The sequence below is a fragment of the Sus scrofa genome, chromosome 13, assembly GCF_054392235.1.
Source record: "Sus scrofa isolate SSC_HxYL_T2T_F1_AM1 chromosome 13, Sscrofa_HxYL_maternal_Yorkshire_Landrace_v2.0, whole genome shotgun sequence".
In the NCBI taxonomy this organism is placed as follows: domain Eukaryota; kingdom Metazoa; phylum Chordata; class Mammalia; order Artiodactyla; family Suidae; genus Sus; species Sus scrofa.
In genome coordinates, this window is record NC_139395.1 from 221083907 (window position 1) to 221102500 (window position 18594).

An 18594-nucleotide genomic window follows, 5' to 3' on the forward strand; every position below is an offset into this window, starting at 1 on the left:
TCCCAGGTGACTGAGAGGCAGCAAGCCAGCCAGGCTTTCTTCCTCACGCTGTGCAGAAAACCCACCCCAAGGACTACCTTGTCTACGTTAATTGACTGGCAGCCAATGTCCTCTAAGATTCTGCAGCAGAAACTTGCTTTTTCTTGTCACTCCCGGCACGTCCCTTTGCCTCCTGGATGCTGGAGGCTGGGCCATTAGAAGGGGGCATCTGCCCCTTAGACCAGGGCTCAATTCCCACACCCATATCCCAACCCCAGGGTTGCTCTTTGGGGGCCTTGGGGGGTGGAGGCTGTACAGCTGTGCCCACACCTGGGACTTCTTCCACCAGCGGTGGCTCCTGGACTAGGCTGTGGGACAGGGAGAAAGGGCGGGGGGTCCACAGCCAGACCTTCCTGGCATCTGCCTGCGCAGCCCAGGCGGTCTCCCCAGGTGACAAGTGGAGGAAACAGACCTCAGCAGGTCCCTCAGTTCCAGGCTAGAAATTCTCCTACTAGGACAGGGAGGCAAGTGACAGTTTCTGTGGCCAAGGACAGTATTCAAGGCGTTGACCCATTTTCAACACTCTACTTCCAAGCTTTCTATACTATTGTTAGGTCCCCTATAGTTCTTATAAACATGCTTAAATACAGCCGTTTCAATACGGAAGTACCGGAAAGAAGGGAGAGAGAGAGAGCCATTTCCCAGGCGTTGCCCTGGACATGTGGGCACAGGGCATGGGGCTGTGGGTCTCCTCAATCACTACGTCATGACACGGATGCCCCACGGCCACTTCTTCAGGTCCAAGGCGCCAGGGGAGGCAGCCCACATTATCCACGGTGTGTTCCTCTGGCAGTGGCTGGGCTGCAGGTTAGGGGTGCTCAAGCCACAGCCTTCTCTCCGGCTTCTGCTCTGGCATCTCCCTTGGGACCAGACATGTCTAGAGGACAGAGAAATTGATCATGACTTTGAGTCACTCCTATGTCTCAGATGGGTTCAAGTTGGTGACAAAGTCCCTTTAGATTCAAGTGCCAGAGAAGGTAGCTTTGCAGTGCAGCTTTGATGCCTGCTCAAATGATGTGGCCACTGGCCTAACGTGTGGTCTTGGGAATGTCTTTGACTTTCACACCTCAGTGTTTTCATCTGCAGAATGGGACTCACAATAATCCCTGGTGACCAGGAACCAATAAGCCTGTGAAACGGGCTCAGAACGGGGCCGGCACCAGATACATGCTGAGTCATCAGCCACCGCTGGCATCCCCCAAGACCCTCGAAGATGTGAGACGGAAACTATGTCCCAACAAGCCTCCGTGGCAGTTCAAGCGGATGGAAACCACCACAGGCTAGAAGTACATTTCCCGCGACCCCAAGGTCAAGGGTCCACAACCGAGTTAGCACCCATGCAATTTTTCCATCTCTTCACAACCTGGATCTTCAACACCTGAGTTGCCACTGCTTTCTTTTTTTTAAAAAAAAGTTGGAATATAATTTTATTTCTAGCACAGTAATTTTAATGAACATACGGTTTATTTAGACTAAGAAATGACGGGTCCAGCTGATGCACAGTATTCTGCTCATTTCAGGTGTACGACGTGGAGATTCGACATTTAAACACACCACAAGGGACCAGTGGGCTGGACCTCGTTTCCATCTGTCCCCCGTACAAACTTCTTACTGTATTATTGACCCTATTTGTGCTATATATTAACCCCCCTTGGCTAATTTATTTCCGGACTGGAAGTGTGTCCCCTTTAGCCCCCTTCAGTCATTTTGCCCAACCCTCACCCCCTCCCCGCTGGTGACTGCCCACGTGTTCTCTGTATCTGTGGGTCTGTTTCTCTTTTGTGATGTTTGTTCATTTGTTTGTCAGATTTCACATACAAGTGAAAGATGTCTTTCATATTCTGAATTTGTCTTTCTCTGACTTATTTCACTTAGTATAATATCCTCAAGGCCCATCCATTTATCACAAATGGCAAGATTCTGCTCTTTTTTATGGATAAATAATATTCCACGCTCTGTGTGTGTGTGTGTGTGTGTGTGTGTGTGTGTGTGTGTGTGTGTGTATACACCACATATCTTCTTTATCTATCCATCTGCTGATGGACACACACAGTTTGGCTAATGGTAAATAATGTTGCAATAAACAGAGGCGTACAAGTATATTTTTGAATGAGTTGGGGGGGTGTTGGGCAAATACCTAGAAGTGGAATTGCTGGGTCACTTGGTCCTTCTCTTTTTAATTTTTTGAGGACCCTCCACACTATTTTCCATAGTGGCTGCACCAATTTACATTCCCACCAACGGTGCACAAAGGCTCCCTTCTCTCCACATCCTCCCCAACACTTTTTCAATGATAGCTATTCCGACAGGCACGAGGTGGTATCTCCATTGTGGTTTTGATTTGCCTTCTCCTGATCATCAGGGATGCTGAGCCTCTTTTCCTGTACCTGTTGGCCATCTGCATCTCCTCTTCGGAAAAAAATATTCAGGCCCTCGACCCACTTTTTAAATTAGATTGTTTGGGTTTTTGCTATTGAGTCATATGAGTTCTTTATATATTCGGGGTCTTAACCCCTAATTGGACATAATGTTTGCAAATACCTTCTCTCATTCCGTAGGCAGGCTCTTTGTTTTGTCGATGGCTTCCTTTGCGAAGCAGAATGTTTTTTAGTTTGACGCAGGGCTCTTTGTTTTTGCCTTTGGTGCTCTGTGCCTGAGGAGACAGACCCCCAAAATACTCATATACAGTGTCAGAGTTTACTGCCTCTGTTTCTCCCACAAGTTTTGTGGTTTCAGGTCTTGCATTCAAGTGTTGAATCTGTGTGGAATTTATTTTTGCGTATGGGGTGAGAAAGCGGTCCAGTTTCATTCTTTTCATGCAGCTGAAAAGACTGTCTTTTCCCCACTGTGTACGCTTGCCTCCTTCGTCTTGGATTAATCACCTGCATAAGTGTGTGGATTTATTTGTGGGCTCTCTAGTCTGTTCCACTGATCTGTGTGTCTGCTTTTGTGCCAGTACCACACTGTTTTGATCACCATAGCTTTGTAGGATAGTCTGAAACCAGGGGAGTGATACCTCCAGGTTTGTTCCTCTTTCTCAGACTGCTTTGGGGAGCTGCCACTTCTTTCAAAGAGAGCTAGGCAGAAACCCTTCAAATAAATTTGGTCTTGTCACTTTCCGATGTGTCCAGAGATCTGATACATGAGAGAGGTGCATCCAAAGAGAGTTTGCCCTTAGCTCGGCCCCCACCTGGTCCTCCTCCACCCTCTTCTCACACCCATCCCAGGAGGCTCCCTGGAGCCTCGCCCTCCCCAGGAACCTGGACCCGTTTCTGATCTCCTGGAAACTCATCCATCTTTCCCGATGTTGCCTCGAGGCAAATGAAGAGATTCCTATTCTGATGATGTCATTCGTGATAAGGCACCACTGCTGTAAAGGGATTATTCACCAAGTAACTCTCCTCTGTTATGTGTGTGTTGTGGGAAGTGCAGAGGGTGTGTGGGTGATAGGAGGGGTCTCTAATCCTGCAGCAGGCGTGGGAGATGGGCCCACCCAGAGAGGCAGGGCAGCCTCTGGCCTCTCAACCACATGAAACTGTCTACTCCCTCCGCCCTCAGTACAGCTGTGCGGGTTTAGTGGTCCTGACTTAGCTCAGCACTGTCTTTTCTCACTCTGCTTCTGAGCGTGGTGACGGAATAGGAGATAATTCTGATCTGCTGAGAAGTCTGTTCCAACTGAAAAAAGAAATGCGAAAGCCGCCGTGGATATGAAACAGATCTAAACAATTGAGCCCTTTGAATCAAGCTTACGCGAGTAGTCAGGATTCATTCAGGAGTTCCCAGCCACCAAGCGGTTCAGGACTCAGTGTTGTCATCACCGTGGCGCGGGTTCAATCCCAGCCTGGGAACTTCCACATGCCGGGGGTGCAGCCAAAAGACCCCCCACAAAGGACTGATTCAGACAAGCTGCAGGTGATGACTGTGCTAAGAAAGAGTTACGTCCGTGGTTGCACAGGACAATGACACATCAAGCGCCAGAGGCTACAAAGAAATAATAGAAATAAACCTCAAGACAATAATCCCTTATAGGGTCCGGCCCCACGTGTGAAAAGAGATCCCGTAGGAAGTGTTAGGTTCTGAGCCTGGACAAAAGCGTGCAGACAGCTCGTCAACGGTGACCGCCCTCCCACGGGTCCACGTTGCCGGGAGGAAACCCAGGTGGACGGGTGGGAAAAGGGAGCATTTGGGAGGCGTTCCTGCTTCTTCTCTGAGTGAAGATGGGAAAGGAGGTTCAGGGCCATTTTGATCTGAAGCCCCTCTGGCTTGTTCGCAGACAGCTGTTCTGGAGGTGGGGGAACGGAGAGATGCGGGTTCTTTTGGCTCCGCCACCAGAAGTTTCCACACAGGAGGCCACGGAAGGACAGGGAGGGGGGTCTCCAGCTTGGCAGGAACTCAAGGTGGGAACACGCCTCTTCGTCTTCACGTTTTCAGGTCCCTCTAGAAATAAAATCAGAGGTATTACCTTTTTTTGCACGTCCAGTCATCAGATGAGCGGGCACCTCCATTTACCCGAGCATATCGCCCGCTGCTCCTGAGTGATGGCGACAAAGCTGCCGCTGCTCTAGATGAGTCCCAGGTAAGTGGGAAAAGGCTTCTCCTCCCGGTGTGCCTCCAACCCTCTCCGTCACCCACCTGAGACGGTTCCCCGGTTTCCACGTGCACTTCCCAGCTCATCGTCAGCGTTCCCATGACTCAGTGTTTGAGTCACAGCTTTGTTTTAAGCTCCCTGGACGTAGAGGTAACTACAGTTCCTTTAGCTAAACACGGGGTGATTCCCCCCAGCAGGTGTGTGAGCTCTTGGGAGGCCAACGAATGATGCCCAAAGGAAACATGCAGACCTGCTAGAAAGCTCTCCTGGAAGGGAAGCCTCATCTGGGTTGCCCCTGAGACATTGGAAGGGAGGCGTGACTCACGCAGGCCCTGGGGCCAGAGGCAGTTGAGGTTAAAATGTTTTCCAGACCCCAGGGGAGACTCAGCCTCCACCCCCGTCGTCCAGGCGAGCCTGCTTCTCAAACTCTAGGAGGGGGGCCTTTTCCAAAACACTTCTGCTTTATCAGCGTGTGCCCTGGAGACCCCTGACTGGAGCCTACGGGACGGTCCCAGGGACCCTCAGGTGACCAAGCAGCCAGGGGAGTGCTGCGCCCCAGGCTGGAGATGACCCACCCTGCCTGCAGCAGGGTGGGGTTGGGCTCGCGCTCTGCCCAGATTAGCCTGGAGGTCCCCTGCCCTCTAGGACTGGCTGGTCCTAGGGCCCCAGAGCCGGGGCAGAACAGATGGGGGAAGTGGGCTGAGCCATCAGGGCAGCTGTCAGAAGCTCCCAGAGTGACTTTGGAACCTCATCCCCCCGACACAGCCCCCTCCCCCTAGACAGCTCGGAACCAGGCCTGGGTCTCTCCCCGGGCCCTGCGTCAAGCTCCGCTTTCACGGTCCTGATCATACGACCGCCTGACGCTGTGAGCAGCCTTGCGGAGGCGCACCTCCCAGGCTCCCTGGGCGACTGCAGAGGGTGCTCTCACCCCTGTGCCCACGTGGCCCTCAGCACCACACCCACGCAGCCGTGACCCCCACGCCCACAGGGCCCCACCCCCACGCCCACATGGCCCTCACGCCCCACGTGGACTCCCCCCTCTCCCTCCCCCAGGCTTGTCCTGCGACAGGCCAGCACTGAGAGCAGGAACTCTCGCACCCGCAGGGCACCCCAACTACACAAGAGCAGGGCTGGCATTCAAACCAGGCCGAGTCCCAGTCCTGGGGCCCCACCCTGTGCTTAGCCTTCTATTCAAAGCAATCATTCAAGGAGGAAGAAGGGGAAATGAACGCCAAGGCACTTTAGGCAAGGTCCTCCTGGCCAATAGCTTTAAATTAAAAAGAAGCATTTAAAAAGGCTTTTGATGAGTTCCCTGGTGGTCTAGTGGTTAAGGGGTTGTCACTGCTGTGGCTTAGGTTCGATCCCAGGCCCGGGAACTTCTGCATGCTGCAGGTGCCACCAAATAATAACAATAAGAGTGAAAAGGTCTTAAACCCACCAGGAGAGAAAGCAGATTACTGAAGGCTGGGGGCTGGGGACAGAGAGGGGTGGCTTAACAAAGTCTTCTTCCTGGGCAATGAAAGGGCCTTGAATCTAGACAGAGGCGGCACCACACTGTTAATTGCGCTAAATGCCCCGGGATCGTTCACTTCAAAATGGTTACTTTCAGGTTGTGTAAATCTTGCCTCAATCAAAAACAAAAAAACCAAAAAAACCCACGTTCATTTGAAATGGGTCTAAGGCCTGACGTGGGGCTCAGAGTTGCGGTTAAGTCAGCAAACACGTGCTGCCTGCCCGCAGGTGGAAGGCGGGCTGACAGGCTCCTGCTCGCGGGGCGTGGTGCGGGAGGGGAGTGTCGCTACCTGTCCTCCAAGCCGTCACACTGGGGCCTGGAGTAAGCGGATGCTCCGGTCCCTGGGTGTCCCCCTCTCCTCCTCCTGCCATCTCCGGGGCTCCCCTGCCCGTGCAGGTCCTGCCAAGCCAGCCTCAGTGACACGTCCCCCCCCCATCCCCGCCCCCATGCAGGGAGCTCCCAAGGCCCAGAGCTGCCCAGGCCCCACCTAATGGGAAGCTTCAACCCACTCCTGGATCCCCGCAAGGTCCAAGCACCCCCATGGACAATGGGGACCCCCATGTCCAGACAGTCCCCCACCTGCCTCTGCACGTATCCACAGGTGAGAGCGCATGTGCACGCACACACGCACAGGTGCCCACCTTACTGCTCCCGTCCCCCGGGGCTCCTCCTCGGCCGCCCCTTCCCCCCCTGGCAGCAGCACACTGTCTTCCGAGTCCCAGCCACCCTCACCCTGTGTGTGCCATCCCCTCCCCTCTGCCACCAGACCCACCCTACACAGAGAGCCTTGCCCACGAGATCAGCTGTGCTGAGGCCGACACCCAGGAGCACGGCCACTGTTTGCCAAGCGGAGGCCTAACGGGGCCCTTCCTGGCCCTGGACGGCAGGACGGGGGCCCCACGGAAAGGGCGCCAGAGGCGGCATGGCGGGCACCAGCGTGAGCTCTGGAGGCGTGCGGGGTTGGGGGTGGCTGCACCCACCTCCATCTGCTCGTGAATCCAGTCCAGGAAGGATGTGATGCGGGTATAGACCCCAGGCTTGTTCGCCTCAGCGCAGCCGATGCCAAAGCTTGTGGCTCCCACCAGCTTCCACACCGTCCTCTCCTGACACACCAGGGGCCCCCCGCTGTCCCCCTGGAAGCCAAGGGAAGAGCAAAGGGCACAGGACAGGCCCTGCCATGGTGCCTGCCTTGTCCCGGCGGCAGGACCGCCCCCCTTACAGAATCACCCCAGCCCTTCTGGAACTGACTTGCACTCTGACAGTGGGGTCCTTATCCTCTGGGGACAGTCCCCTCCTGCTGTGCCCCTGCAAGATCTCCTGAGCCCACAAAGGCAGCTAGGGGAGCAGAGGGGGCTCTCAGAGGGAGGGGCTGCCTGGCTAGTTGCCCGCTGTGGCCTTGCAGGCTGGGTGCACTGGCTCCTGTCTGCCCTCTGCCCCTTTGGTTCCCCTGCAAACTCTGAGAGCACCCTGGCAAAGGGGAGCGTTGGGTAAACCCGGGTCCAGCCAGACAGGAAAAGGAGTGCTATCTTGAGCAAACTTCATCCCCACGCCCTGCAAATTTGCTTTTCAGTTGGTCACAGGGAAAGGCTGGCGGTGGCCTGAACTGTGGGCTGGTGGCCACACCAGAGCCTCGCCTCACCCGTGCGTAGTCCCCAGAGGTCAGCAGGGGCCCTACCTGGCAGCTGTCCACCCCGCCTTTCAGGTAGCCTGCACAGAGCATGGACGGGGAGATGAGGCCCCCGTACACGTCCCTGTGGTTGCAGAGCTTGTTGGAGAGCAAAGGCACGGCCGCGTGGTTGAGGACCGGAGAGGCGTCACCTGTGGCAGGGGTGGGGGGGGGCATGTGGTGAGGGGCGGCCCCACCGGGAACTCAGAAGGCCTTTATCTGGGGCAGGGCCAGCCCCTGACCCACACCAGCCTGTCCAGGACAACCCAGGTGACAGAAGGGAAACGGAGGCTCAGGAAGGTCACACACACAGCTTCTGGGGGCATCTTGTGAGGGTCAGGAGAAAAACGTCCTTCCAAGGACACTGATGTCCCAGCCCCCAGAATTGGGGATGGTGTCACCGTACACGGCCAAAGGGACTCTGCAGAGGTGACAGGACCTTGAGATGGGGACACGATCCTGGGCCCTCTGGCTGGGCCTTACGTGTGATCACGGGGGTCAGAGGGTGAGTCGGGCTGGTGGAAGCAGAGGTCGGAGAGGAGACAGACGATGGAAGATGCTGTGCGGCTGGCTTCGAAGGGGGAGGAAAGGGCAGGACGAGTGCAGCAGGGGACCTGACAGCTGGGACAGACGAGGACGCCTCCGGGAGGAACCAGCCCTCCCGACACACCAACTGCAGCCCACGGACACTGATTTATGGCCTCCGACTGAGTTTGGAGCTTGTGTGGCAGCAGCAACAAGAAACTAACACATCCGCGGTGGGTCAGCCTCGCCGCCCACGCGAAGGGACGGACACGCTCTGCCTCCACCTGTCTGAGACCCCGTTACCTTCACGTCTTCTAGGCTCACGCTGGGCACACCCCTCCTCCCACGCCTCTCAGGTCTGCGCTTCCCCCCGACGGGGACATGGGGACGGGGACGGTGCCCTGGGCCCTCTCGGTTCTGGGCGCCGGGGACTCAGACTCTTGAAGACAGACCACTGACCTCCGTCCTCCGTGGCCCCCCATCCTGAGGTCCAGCACATTTTCCCATCAGGAAAGTTCTCTTCAGAGTTGGGCAGACAAACTGGTTGGATCATCTCTGTTTGAAGAGGAAACAAGAGCTCTCAAGCCATCGAGAAAGGCTGTCTCGTCCATGCCTCCCTTTCTGGGGGGCACTCAAGCCATCACAGCCATGAAGGCTGGTAGCTCAGAGCAGGGACCCCGCCCCGACCAGGGCCCTAAAACTTTAAAACAACCCCAGACTCCAGCAACCCTAGACCAGGGGTCAGCACATTTTCTCTAACGGGCCAAAGAGGATACATTTTAGGCTTTTCGGGCCACGTGGTCTCTGCCACAGTCACGTGAAAGCAGCCTGGGCTGTGATGAACCAACGGGCAGGCCATGTGCCAATAAAACTTTATTGACCAAAGCAGGCAGAGGGTCCGATTCAGCCCATGGGCCATAGTCTGCCGGCTCCTGGTCTAGCGGTGGGCACCTCGCTTCATGCAACATCCCTCCATGGACGTTCCCATGCCTGCTGACGCCTCTGGGGGCGACAAGCCCGCCTGCCACGTGGGCTGTGTCACTTGGGCCCTTCCCCAAAGACCGTCACGGGGCCCTCAGGTGACGGCACTCTTAGATCCGCTGAGCCCTTCTGGGTGCGACAACAATGGAAAGGCAGAGAAGGGATAAGGGTTTATCAAAGTGCAAGTGCTGGCACCTCATTTTTTATAACCAGGTATCATTAATAATAATTAACGAACGAACGCCACCACTCTGACTTCTCTTTGTTTCTCTAGAAGTGTTTGTTTCAGTGTGTTCTTCCGTAGAGTGTTGCGTACAGTATTGCGTGTGCTGTGTGATAAACACACTGATGACTCTGCCAGGTCAAACCGGCCGCTGGGCCCGAGCCAGGACTCCGTTCCAGCAAGGGCCTTGTTTGTTATGCTCTGCCTGCTTTCCAGGATGCTGTATTTGGGGAAGGAGCAGGGGCTCTTATGTATTGAGGAGTAAACTTCTATGCTCAGTTGTATCTGCAAGATTTTGAAAGTTCTGTCCTGTGTGGCTTTTCTGGTGTTTTCGAAACCTCCAGAGGGCAGGACTTGGTATTCCCATGGAGGAATGGAGCCGCTGGACTCAGCAGCTGGTTGGGAGAGCATGCTTCTGAGTGTTTCCATGAGTTGGAGATGCTCAGGTTATTCTAACTTGTGGAAAAGGGCCACAGGGAAGAGCCCACCACAACTGGCTGGCCGGCTTCAAGACCCTCTATTTCTCGGCCAAGATTGAGTCACCAGGCAGCTGGGTGGCACTGGAAGGGGCCCTCCCCACCAAAAGCACCAGACAAGGAAAAGCTCTGTCCCCATGGGCCTGAGATCCCCTTCTACCACCCATAGGCACCCAGTGGCCCAGCCTAGGGAGGTCCCTTTTATCTCCAGGTGGCACCAAAACCAGAAAGAAAGTAGCACAACTGAGGGCCCCAGTGGCCCCAGACAAACCAAGGTGACCAAAGTAGAACCACAAAGGCTCTGCAAGCACACGGCCTCCAAAAGTAGGCCAGGACCTGCACCGTGAACCTGAGCAGGTGACTGCCTGCGAAAGTCAAAAGTGCATGTAGGATCCAGCCTCTCCTAGTAGGATGGCCCAAGTGCCCAGAATATGATGGAAATGTTCTCGTCTTTCCAAGAACCAGGAACGTCACCACTTTCATGAGACGAGACGATCAGCCGAAGCCAACACTGACGTGCATCAGACGTGGGACTTAGCCGGCGGAGCAGCCATCATCACCATGCTTCAGCAAGCAATTCACATTCTCTCGAAACAAACGATAGCAACACAGTGACAAAGAAACCCCCACTTACCGTTGAAAGCGACCGGCCCCGCCAGCTTCATGAGGGCGATGTCATTGCCTAACCTCTTGGGCTTGTACTTGCTGTGGTAGATGATTTTTTCTACCAGATGGGAGGGGGCTGGGCTGTCCAGCAGGGACACCAGGCCCACCTGGATGGTCCAGGATTTGGGGAGGTAGAGACTGAAATGAGAGCGCCTCGAGCACTTTAACTCACGGACCTCAGGTGTCCAGAGAGCTGGTGCCAAGGAGATGGCAGGAGACGGCCGCCCCACCCCGCCACCCCCCTCAGCCCTGCAGAAGCACAGACCCAGCCCGTGCATTTCCTAAGCCAGCCTTGTCCTCTGCGCCTCGGAGGACTTTTGGGCCTTTGAGAGGTGAGCTCGACTTTGCTGCCTGAGAAGGCCCATCAGGAACGGTCTCCAGCGGAAATCAAAAGAGACGGAGGTGGAATAACCAGGACCCGTGCCACTGGGTATGGAAGGATTTTCTGTGGCTTTCTTCCACGCCACGCCTGGGGAGCCTAGGCCCAGGACATGGGACCAGCAGGGTGTCGTAGGGCACAGTGGGGAAAACCCACCAGAGCAAAGAGTGATGCTGGCCATGCTGTGATGCCCGAGCCCCCAGGATGGTGACAGTACCCCAGGGGAATGTGGGGCTGGCGAGCAAGGGGCTTTGAGAGAGACTGCTCCAGGGAGCCTCCGTGCTGCTGTCCCTCTCCCTCTCGGCCGCAGCATGGTCCACTGTAGTTAGCTACAGGGACGTCTAGGGCCTTACAGTGGTGGGTTTCCTCCTGCACGAGGGCTTCCTTCCTCCTCTTTCTGTCTTTTCTTAGGAGCTGCGGGCCTAAGGTCCTTGGAAGGAGCTCGGGGCCCTCTGTCCCACCCAGCTGATGGAGCTGGGTCCTCGGTGGGGATGGAGGGGTCCCTTCATGTGGACGTTGCTCTGTGACCATCTGGTCTGTTGTCCTGCTTCCTGGACCTGTCCTGCAGCCGACCACCCAAATCAACCCCGTCCCAACATGGCCCGGACTGGACAGGGGTCTGCAGAAACACGGACCGTCGGGAGGGCACTCACTCGTAAACACAGTGGGCAGCGGTGACCACCCACATGGGGGTGATGACGGATCCCCCGCACAAGTGGTAGCCCTGGAACTGCAGGCTGGCCTGCCAGGGCCACTGTGCCAGTGAGGACGCATTTCCACCTACGATACGCGGGCTGGAGCCCATTCTCCGACCGCAGGCTGCAGAGGGAGAGAGAGGGCGGGGCAGGCGCTCAGGGGGAGCCCAGGCCCAGGACATGGGACCAGCAGGGTGTCGTAGGGCACAGTGGGGAAAGCCCGCCAGAGCAAAGAGTGATGCTGGCCATGCTGTGATGCCCGAGCCCCCAGGATGGTGACAGTACCCCAGGGGAATGTGGGGCTGGCGAGCAAGGGGCTTGACCTCAGGCCCAGCCCCTGCAACAAGAGCTCCCTGCCGGCAATGAGGGGCACCCCCCCAGGCTGGAGATTTGGGGGGACACTAAGCAGCCTGGGGTGGGGGAGGGGGAGAGAAAGAGAGGGTGAGTCAGGCCACTGGGGCCCCCATGGGGTGACGGGACATCCTGCACGTGGTCCTGTCGGCTGCTGGGAAGGTTCTCTGGGCTGCCTCCCTCCGCCTGGCGGGTGGGGTCACAGAGTTCCCTTCTGGCACCCGGGCGGGAAGGGACGGTCCCCAGAGCCGTCGATGGGGGAGATGGGGGACCGGAGGCTGTGAGTCAGGGCCTGCTTCCGTTCATCTCTGCGTCTCTGCAACTCTCACCTGAGCACGTCAAGGTAACCACGTGACCCGAGGCACATCCTTCCCTAAAGGGGAAAAAGAGGGGGCTTAACGCTAAACCACCCAGGGCTGTGAAATCTTAGAGGCAAAGAAAAGTAAACTACTCCCTTCCTCTTGAATACAGATTACGATTTTAGTCTTAAAAAAATGCTTTAGTCTAAATAAAAGTGAGGTCACAGAATTCATTATAAAACATGTGACTGCTGTGAAGTCTCATACACGTGACAGGCTGTGGAGGGTTTCTAGGCTTCACACAGCTAATGATGAGAAATGCATAAAGAGCTGTATTATAATGTAAGGGTGTAATGTATTATAATGAACAAAGGACACCACTATGCGTAGAGAAGCGTATAGTGGGGTCATTTGAGCCTCACTTTCCCCAGGTCCTTCACCGGCCCCTGCAGTTCACAGAGTGTCCACCAGATGGCGGGACAGGTCCTCCTGGCATGAAGTTCTTGTCGCCTGGGACACACACCCCTCCAAGAGGACTTGTCCCCAGAGCCTGGGGAACGACACACACTGTCTGACCCCCGCATGGGTGGGTGCTTTTCCTGCAAGCCACCCTGGGATCCTTTTCCTTCTCCTGCCTTTAGAGCCCCCGTCCTGTTACACAGTCAGGCAAGAAAAAGCCAGTGTCACCAGCCTGGGGCTTTAGGACCCCAGAGACGAGCTGTCCCTACAGATTCCATGTGGGTCCCGAAGACTTGGTCAACTGCACAGGGGAGGGGCAGGGAGGGGGCTGTTGTTTCCGGGCCAGAGAACACACTCCTGTTGGGGTTTGGTCCAAGGAGTCAAACGGGGCATCCGGCACGTGGGTTCAGACCCCCCAGGCCCTCCACGCACCAGGCCGGTGAGCCCCTGAGCTTCGGGCCCTTGATGCCGTTTAAGGACAGCTGGTCTACCCACCTCCCGAGTTGTCTGGGGAACATGGATACCAACGCGCACAGGAACGTGCTTCGTAAATGAGGAAGGATACGTTTCTTTCTTAATTTCTCTCTGTCTAATATTTCCCCTCCCGCGCCCTCCCGTTTCCCAAACGCATCCGAGGCGCCCGCTGTGTGCGCATCACGTGACTCCGCTCCATCCTTCCCCCCGCCTTGGGGTTCAGTTCTTGTTCCCCAGCCTCCCAGCAGGGCACCCAGCCCACGCTGGGTGCTTGGGGAGCACAGCCTCCTGCCTCTTGAGTCTTCGTGGCGCTGGAGGGGGCCCCCCGTGTGGACGCAGCAGCGCCCAGCCGCTTACCTCACATACACCGCGTGGTGGAGGGCGGTCACTTTGTCGTCCGGCAGGAGGTGGTTGATGGAAACGAAGTCCTCCCGGAACGGCTCCTCAAGCAGGTCCACTCTGAGGGTGTCTGAACTCACATAGCTGCCAACACAGTAGAAACACAGGCCTGGGTTGTGACCGTCACTCTGTGCCTCAAATCTCCCTGGGCTCATGTCCCAGGGTTACAGGTGTCTTACTGGGGGATGTTTTTGTGTGCCCCCAAACCATCAAAGGCTTCCTTCTGCCAACGTAGCAGGGCCTTCCAGACCTGGACCAGCCTGGGACGGGCCCCACCCCACAGCCCAACCGCCCACCACGGGCTCTGGGCGGCTCTGCTTGGGCATCAGCTGAACTGACCTCGGCTTGGCCGGAAACCCACCCCCGAGGGAAGAGAACACGGAACCAGGTGGGCACCAAAGTGGGGACACCAAGCCCCCCAAAGATGATAGGCTGAGGGGGATGAAAGACTGCCCCGGACTTTCCCAGAGCAGGCGGGGGCTCCGGTTACACAGATGAGCCCGGAGATGGGGCACAGGGGCACCGGGGCAAAGCCAGTGCTCAAAGGGGTGGGAGACGGGTCTTCTGGAGGATGATAACAAGGGGCATTATCCTCTTCTTTTTTTCCTTTCTTTTCATTCTTTTTTTTGTTTGTTTGTTTTTTGTTTTTAATGCTTTTTAGGGCCGCACCTGTGGCCTATGGAAGTTCCCAGCTAGAGGTCGAGTCGGAGCTGCAGCTGCCAGCCTACACCACAGTCACAGCAATGCGGGATCCGAGCCGCGTCTGTGACCTACGCCACAACTCACGGCACCACCAGATCCTGAACCCACTGAGCAAGGCCAGGGAGCGAACCCACATCCTCATGGATACTAGTCGGGTTCATTACCACTGAGCCACAATGGGAACTCCCTCTTTTCATTCAGAAAAAAATTTTTACTATCATTTTTTTAGGGCCGCACCCATAGCATATGGAAGTTCCCCCGGCAACACCAGATCCTAGCCCTGTCTGCGACCTAGGCCACAGCTCACGGCAACGCCAGATCCTGAACCCACTGAGCGAGGCCAGGGATCAAACCCTCATCTTCACAGATACCAGTCAGGTTTGCTTCCACTGAGCCACCACGGGAACTCCCACCATCCATTTCAAATCGGGTGTTTGATGAGTTATGAGATGGGAGGTCGTGATATGAAAAAAGACAAAGCAGCTGGTTTGCTCCACTGGTGAACTCAGCAGCTCATCCAGCAGGATTTCATCGGGTTACGTATGTGGTTGGTTTACAAAGTCCGGTCGGGTCCGCGTTTGGAGGAAAATGCAGTCAAGGCAGCGGCCGTGACCCTCCCAGCCTCCCAGGGGCTGCGCGACCACGGATGGGGCAGCGCCAGGTGGAAGAGCCCGCTGCTACCACGCTGGTCCGCCCGGTGGGTGCAGGGGCTGGGCTGCCGGCGGGGCGGCGGCGGTGATGCACCTGGAGCCCCGCAAGTGGTCTCAGAGTCTCTCAAACGAGCAGGACCCCAGGCTCTGACAAGGTATTCCTGTGGTCCAGGCTGGCCTCAAAGCCCCAAGGTCGCTGGACCTCAAGGCGACCCTCTAAAGCCGGGACTGCTACGAACCCTGTTTCTGAGGCCCGAGTCCCATGACGGGGCCGCGTGTGCCGGGCTTTGGACCGGGGCCGTCTAACCGGCCCGTCTACCGTTTTCTCTCTGTCTCAGACCCCTGATCAGCAGAGCAGAGAAGGAGGGCTTTCGGGGGAGGACGAGGACGCGAACAACGAGGGAAACGGAGGGTTCGGCAGGAACTCCTGGAGCTGGAGATGCGGACGCGAGGGCACGTTCCGAGTGAAGAAAACGGCAGAGGAGAGGCGACTGCGAAACGGCTCCACCAGCCTTGCCCTGGCCTGAGAGGGCCGCTGACCAGGTCAGGGCCATAAAGCAGCAGGGGCCGGGCTGCCCGGAACGGGGTGGGGGGGTCACGGGGTCCCTCTGCATGGTGGGGGGTGAGGGATGGGGTGCAGGACGTCAGGAGGAGGTGCTCCCAGAGGGAGACGCGGGGAAGGGGGGTCGCCCCATGAGGGTCTGAGAATCCACCGCCGAGAGGCAGAAATGCCCAAGGGAGGCTTCCAGCTGTGAGCGGTGGTGGGGGTGTGAGTGATGTAGGATGTGTGTGCGTGTGACTGGTGTGTGAATGCATGTAGGTGTCTGTGCGTGTGTGTGATGTAGGTGTGTGTGGGATGCGTTCATGGTGTGAATGTGTGTAGGTGTGTGTGCACAGCGTGATATAAGACTTGTGTATAGTTTGTGTGTGCGAGTGACTGGTGTGTGTGGTGTGTGTGTGTGTGTGTGTGTGGGTGTGTGTGTGAGAACTTCCTCCTTGTCTGTGAGGAGCCAGGTCTACATGTTCCCTGCAGGTTGTTAAGGGCCTTTGCTGCTGCCAATGGGCTTGAGCAGCTGATCTCTGAATCCAGGCTGTCAGGTGGGCGGGAGGCAGGTCTCAGGGACACGGCTGGAGGGCGGGTTTCACTGGCTTTGGAGAAAGAAGCGGAGACTAAGATGCATCAAATTTGAAAACTAGGGCTTGGAGCACCGAGGCCTTAACGCCCGACTCCCCAGGTGGAAACAGGGACGCCCACTCTCTGAGGGAAGGGTGCTCAGAACCTGCCCACTGGAAGCCCCAGCCTGCCCACTGGATGCCCCAGTCTGCCCACTGGGACCCAAGAGTTGCAGGTGTGATGTCCTGGGCACCCAAGCCCGATGCCAGCTGCCAGGGTCTGGAGCAAGGGGCCCCAAAAGGAAAGATGCCCCAGGGTTCAACTGCACCTCCCTGATGCCAGTGTCATATGGCGACACAGAACCTGAAACGTGGCAGCTCCACCGCAATTGTTCTTTCTCCACCTGTTGCTAAACAATTGTTTTGAATAATCAGACTGTCATTAAGTTGCTGGCTTCTTGGAGCTCCCTGGTGGTGCAGCTAATTAAGGATTCGGTATTGTCACTGCTGTGGCACAGGTTCGATCCCTGGCCCGAGGGCTTCCACATGCCTCAGGCTCAGCCAAAAAAAAAAAAATTGCTGGCTTTTCAAACTTGGCTCTCTGGGTACCTTGGGAGGGGTGACCTGACTGGGTGGTGTCGGGAAGCTGCCCTGCGGCTGGGCCTGAGGACCTGGGGCTTCGGTCTTCAGTTCTAAAGCTCTTTATAGCATGTTTGCATCTGGGGTCCTGGCCTGAGATGCCCCCCTAAAGTGCCAGGTCCTGGGCGACCTTGAGCAAGTCGCTTAGCATGTCAGGACCTTGGTTTGCACACCTGTGACATCTGTCATCGTGGGGTTGCCATGGGGACAGCGGGTAACAGGTTGAGGCACCTCGTGTGTGCCCAGCTCCCTGCCCTCGTCGTTATCACCACCAACGTGCTGTCTGCTGCTGGATGCACTGAGTTACCTTGGAAACCCCAGCTGGGCACAGGCGACAGATGCGTGGTGAGCCTTCCAGTCCTCGGAGCACACGGTCCTCCAGGCGGCAGCAGTGAACACCTGGAGCGCAGCGTTCCGACCGCTCACACGGACTGGCCAACGCACAGGGAGACAGGCATCGGGGCCCTGAGACGGCGGGCAGAGGGTCTCTGCAGCCAGCCCAGACCCTCCTGTGCTGAGTTCTGACCGCCTGGACCCCTCAGCTCTCTGGAAGGTCTCTTGGAGTTGCTTACAGAGTGTCCCCAATCAAATTGAAGCTCCACATAAGGACACCAGCCCAGAGACTCCTGGGGCAAACACCACTGGATCCCATGTCTTGACAAAGGCAAGGCCGGGGACCCCTGTCACAGGTGGGACAGGTCAGGGTCGGGTCATGCATCGGCCGTGAAGAGGCGGGGCCTTACCACATCGGTACTCGTCCTCCCCTTCCTTGCAGTCGGCGACCCCGTTGCATCGAGCCGCCAGTTCAATACACTTGAAAGACGACCGGCACCGGTACTTGCCAGAGCAGTCAAAGTGGACTGGGGACGGGAGGAGGTGTCAGGGAAGGGCTCCCTCCGTGAGCAGCCCTGACCACCGTCCACCTGCCCCGTGGCCGTGAGCTTGCCCGAAAGTGGTGAAAGCTGCGCTGAAACCACCCCTCTGCCAGCAACCTGTTTCCCTCAGCCCAGCTTCTGTGCCAAATTCCAGGGGGTGGGGCCATGGCACCCCACTTTGTCTCTCTCAGTGGCCTTGAGCCAAAACTCGAAATGAAGTTAGACTCCGGAGACTCAAGGTCAGGAGAGAAAGTGTGTGGCTGTCAGGTGACCAGCCGAGCTGGCTGAGCCAGGGGCTGAGTGTGGACCTGGGGCCCCCAGTGGACCTGGGGCCCCCAGTCTCTTTCCCTGGTCTCTGATGCTAGATGAGAAGTGAGGGAGCGGACTGTGGACCCTGAAGCCCAGCAGGTGAAGACTTAAACTGATCTGAGATCTGCTTGTTTGAAGAGAAAAGGAGCCGTCGTTCCCCACTGGAAGCCATTCAGAGGACTCACTTTCTCAAAAGCCACTTGCACCTTATGTGAAACCCAGCTCGGCCTTGCATGAATGGCCTCCTTGTCCTCTCCCCCAGCTCCCACCCCTTTCCTGCCTGCGGGTTCCATTTCATCAGCTGCCTCTGACACTCCTCACCGGGCAGGATCCTCGGTGACAAAGCCTCCAGCGCGGCCAAAGCGCCACCCCCGCCCAGGGGCCCAGGTCAGCTCACAATCCGGCAGGCAAATAAAGCTCAAATCAGCAAACCCAGAGACCGTTTGCTGCAGCAATTAAGGCTGGAGGGAGGGGGAAGCCCATGGACGTCTCTACACCTGAACAGGCATTTGAGCACCTGCTGAATAATGGATCATACTCACTGCCCAGCCCAATGGCCAAGGCTAATATCAA

At 56.8% G+C, this 18594-nt stretch overlaps 1 protein-coding gene across 10 annotated transcripts in view; it reads right to left on the reverse strand.

Annotated features, from left to right (window-relative positions):
* Positions 1–1464: 1464 nt before the first annotated feature.
* TMPRSS3 (transmembrane serine protease 3) overlaps positions 1465–18594 on the reverse strand; it is a 25666-nt gene continuing 8536 nt past the window's right edge. For 4 of the 10 annotated variants that reach the window (XM_013982609.3, XM_084989782.1, XM_013982608.3 and 1 more), the window contains 11 exons: positions 18564–18594; positions 17581–17697; positions 17145–17268; positions 13692–13817; positions 12432–12475; positions 11710–11875; positions 10646–10815; positions 8791–8886; positions 7816–7958; positions 7121–7273; positions 1465–4476 (listed from right to left, as the gene is read on the reverse strand). The exon at positions 18564–18594 is cut by the window's right edge and continues 80 nt beyond it. In XM_013982609.3, coding sequence (XP_013838063.2) covers positions 4459–4476; positions 7121–7273; positions 7816–7958; positions 8791–8886; positions 10646–10815; positions 11710–11875; positions 12432–12475; positions 13692–13817; positions 17145–17268; positions 17581–17697; positions 18564–18594 — 1188 coding nt within the window. In that variant the 3' untranslated portion in view covers positions 1465–4458. Of the gene's footprint in view, positions 4477–7120; positions 7274–7815; positions 7959–8548; positions 8887–10645; positions 10816–11709; positions 11876–12431; positions 12476–13691; positions 13818–17144; positions 17269–17580; positions 17698–18563 lie in introns of those variants that run through there. The other 6 variants (XR_014823957.1, XR_014823955.1, XR_014823956.1 and 3 more) reach the window with 3 other exon arrangements.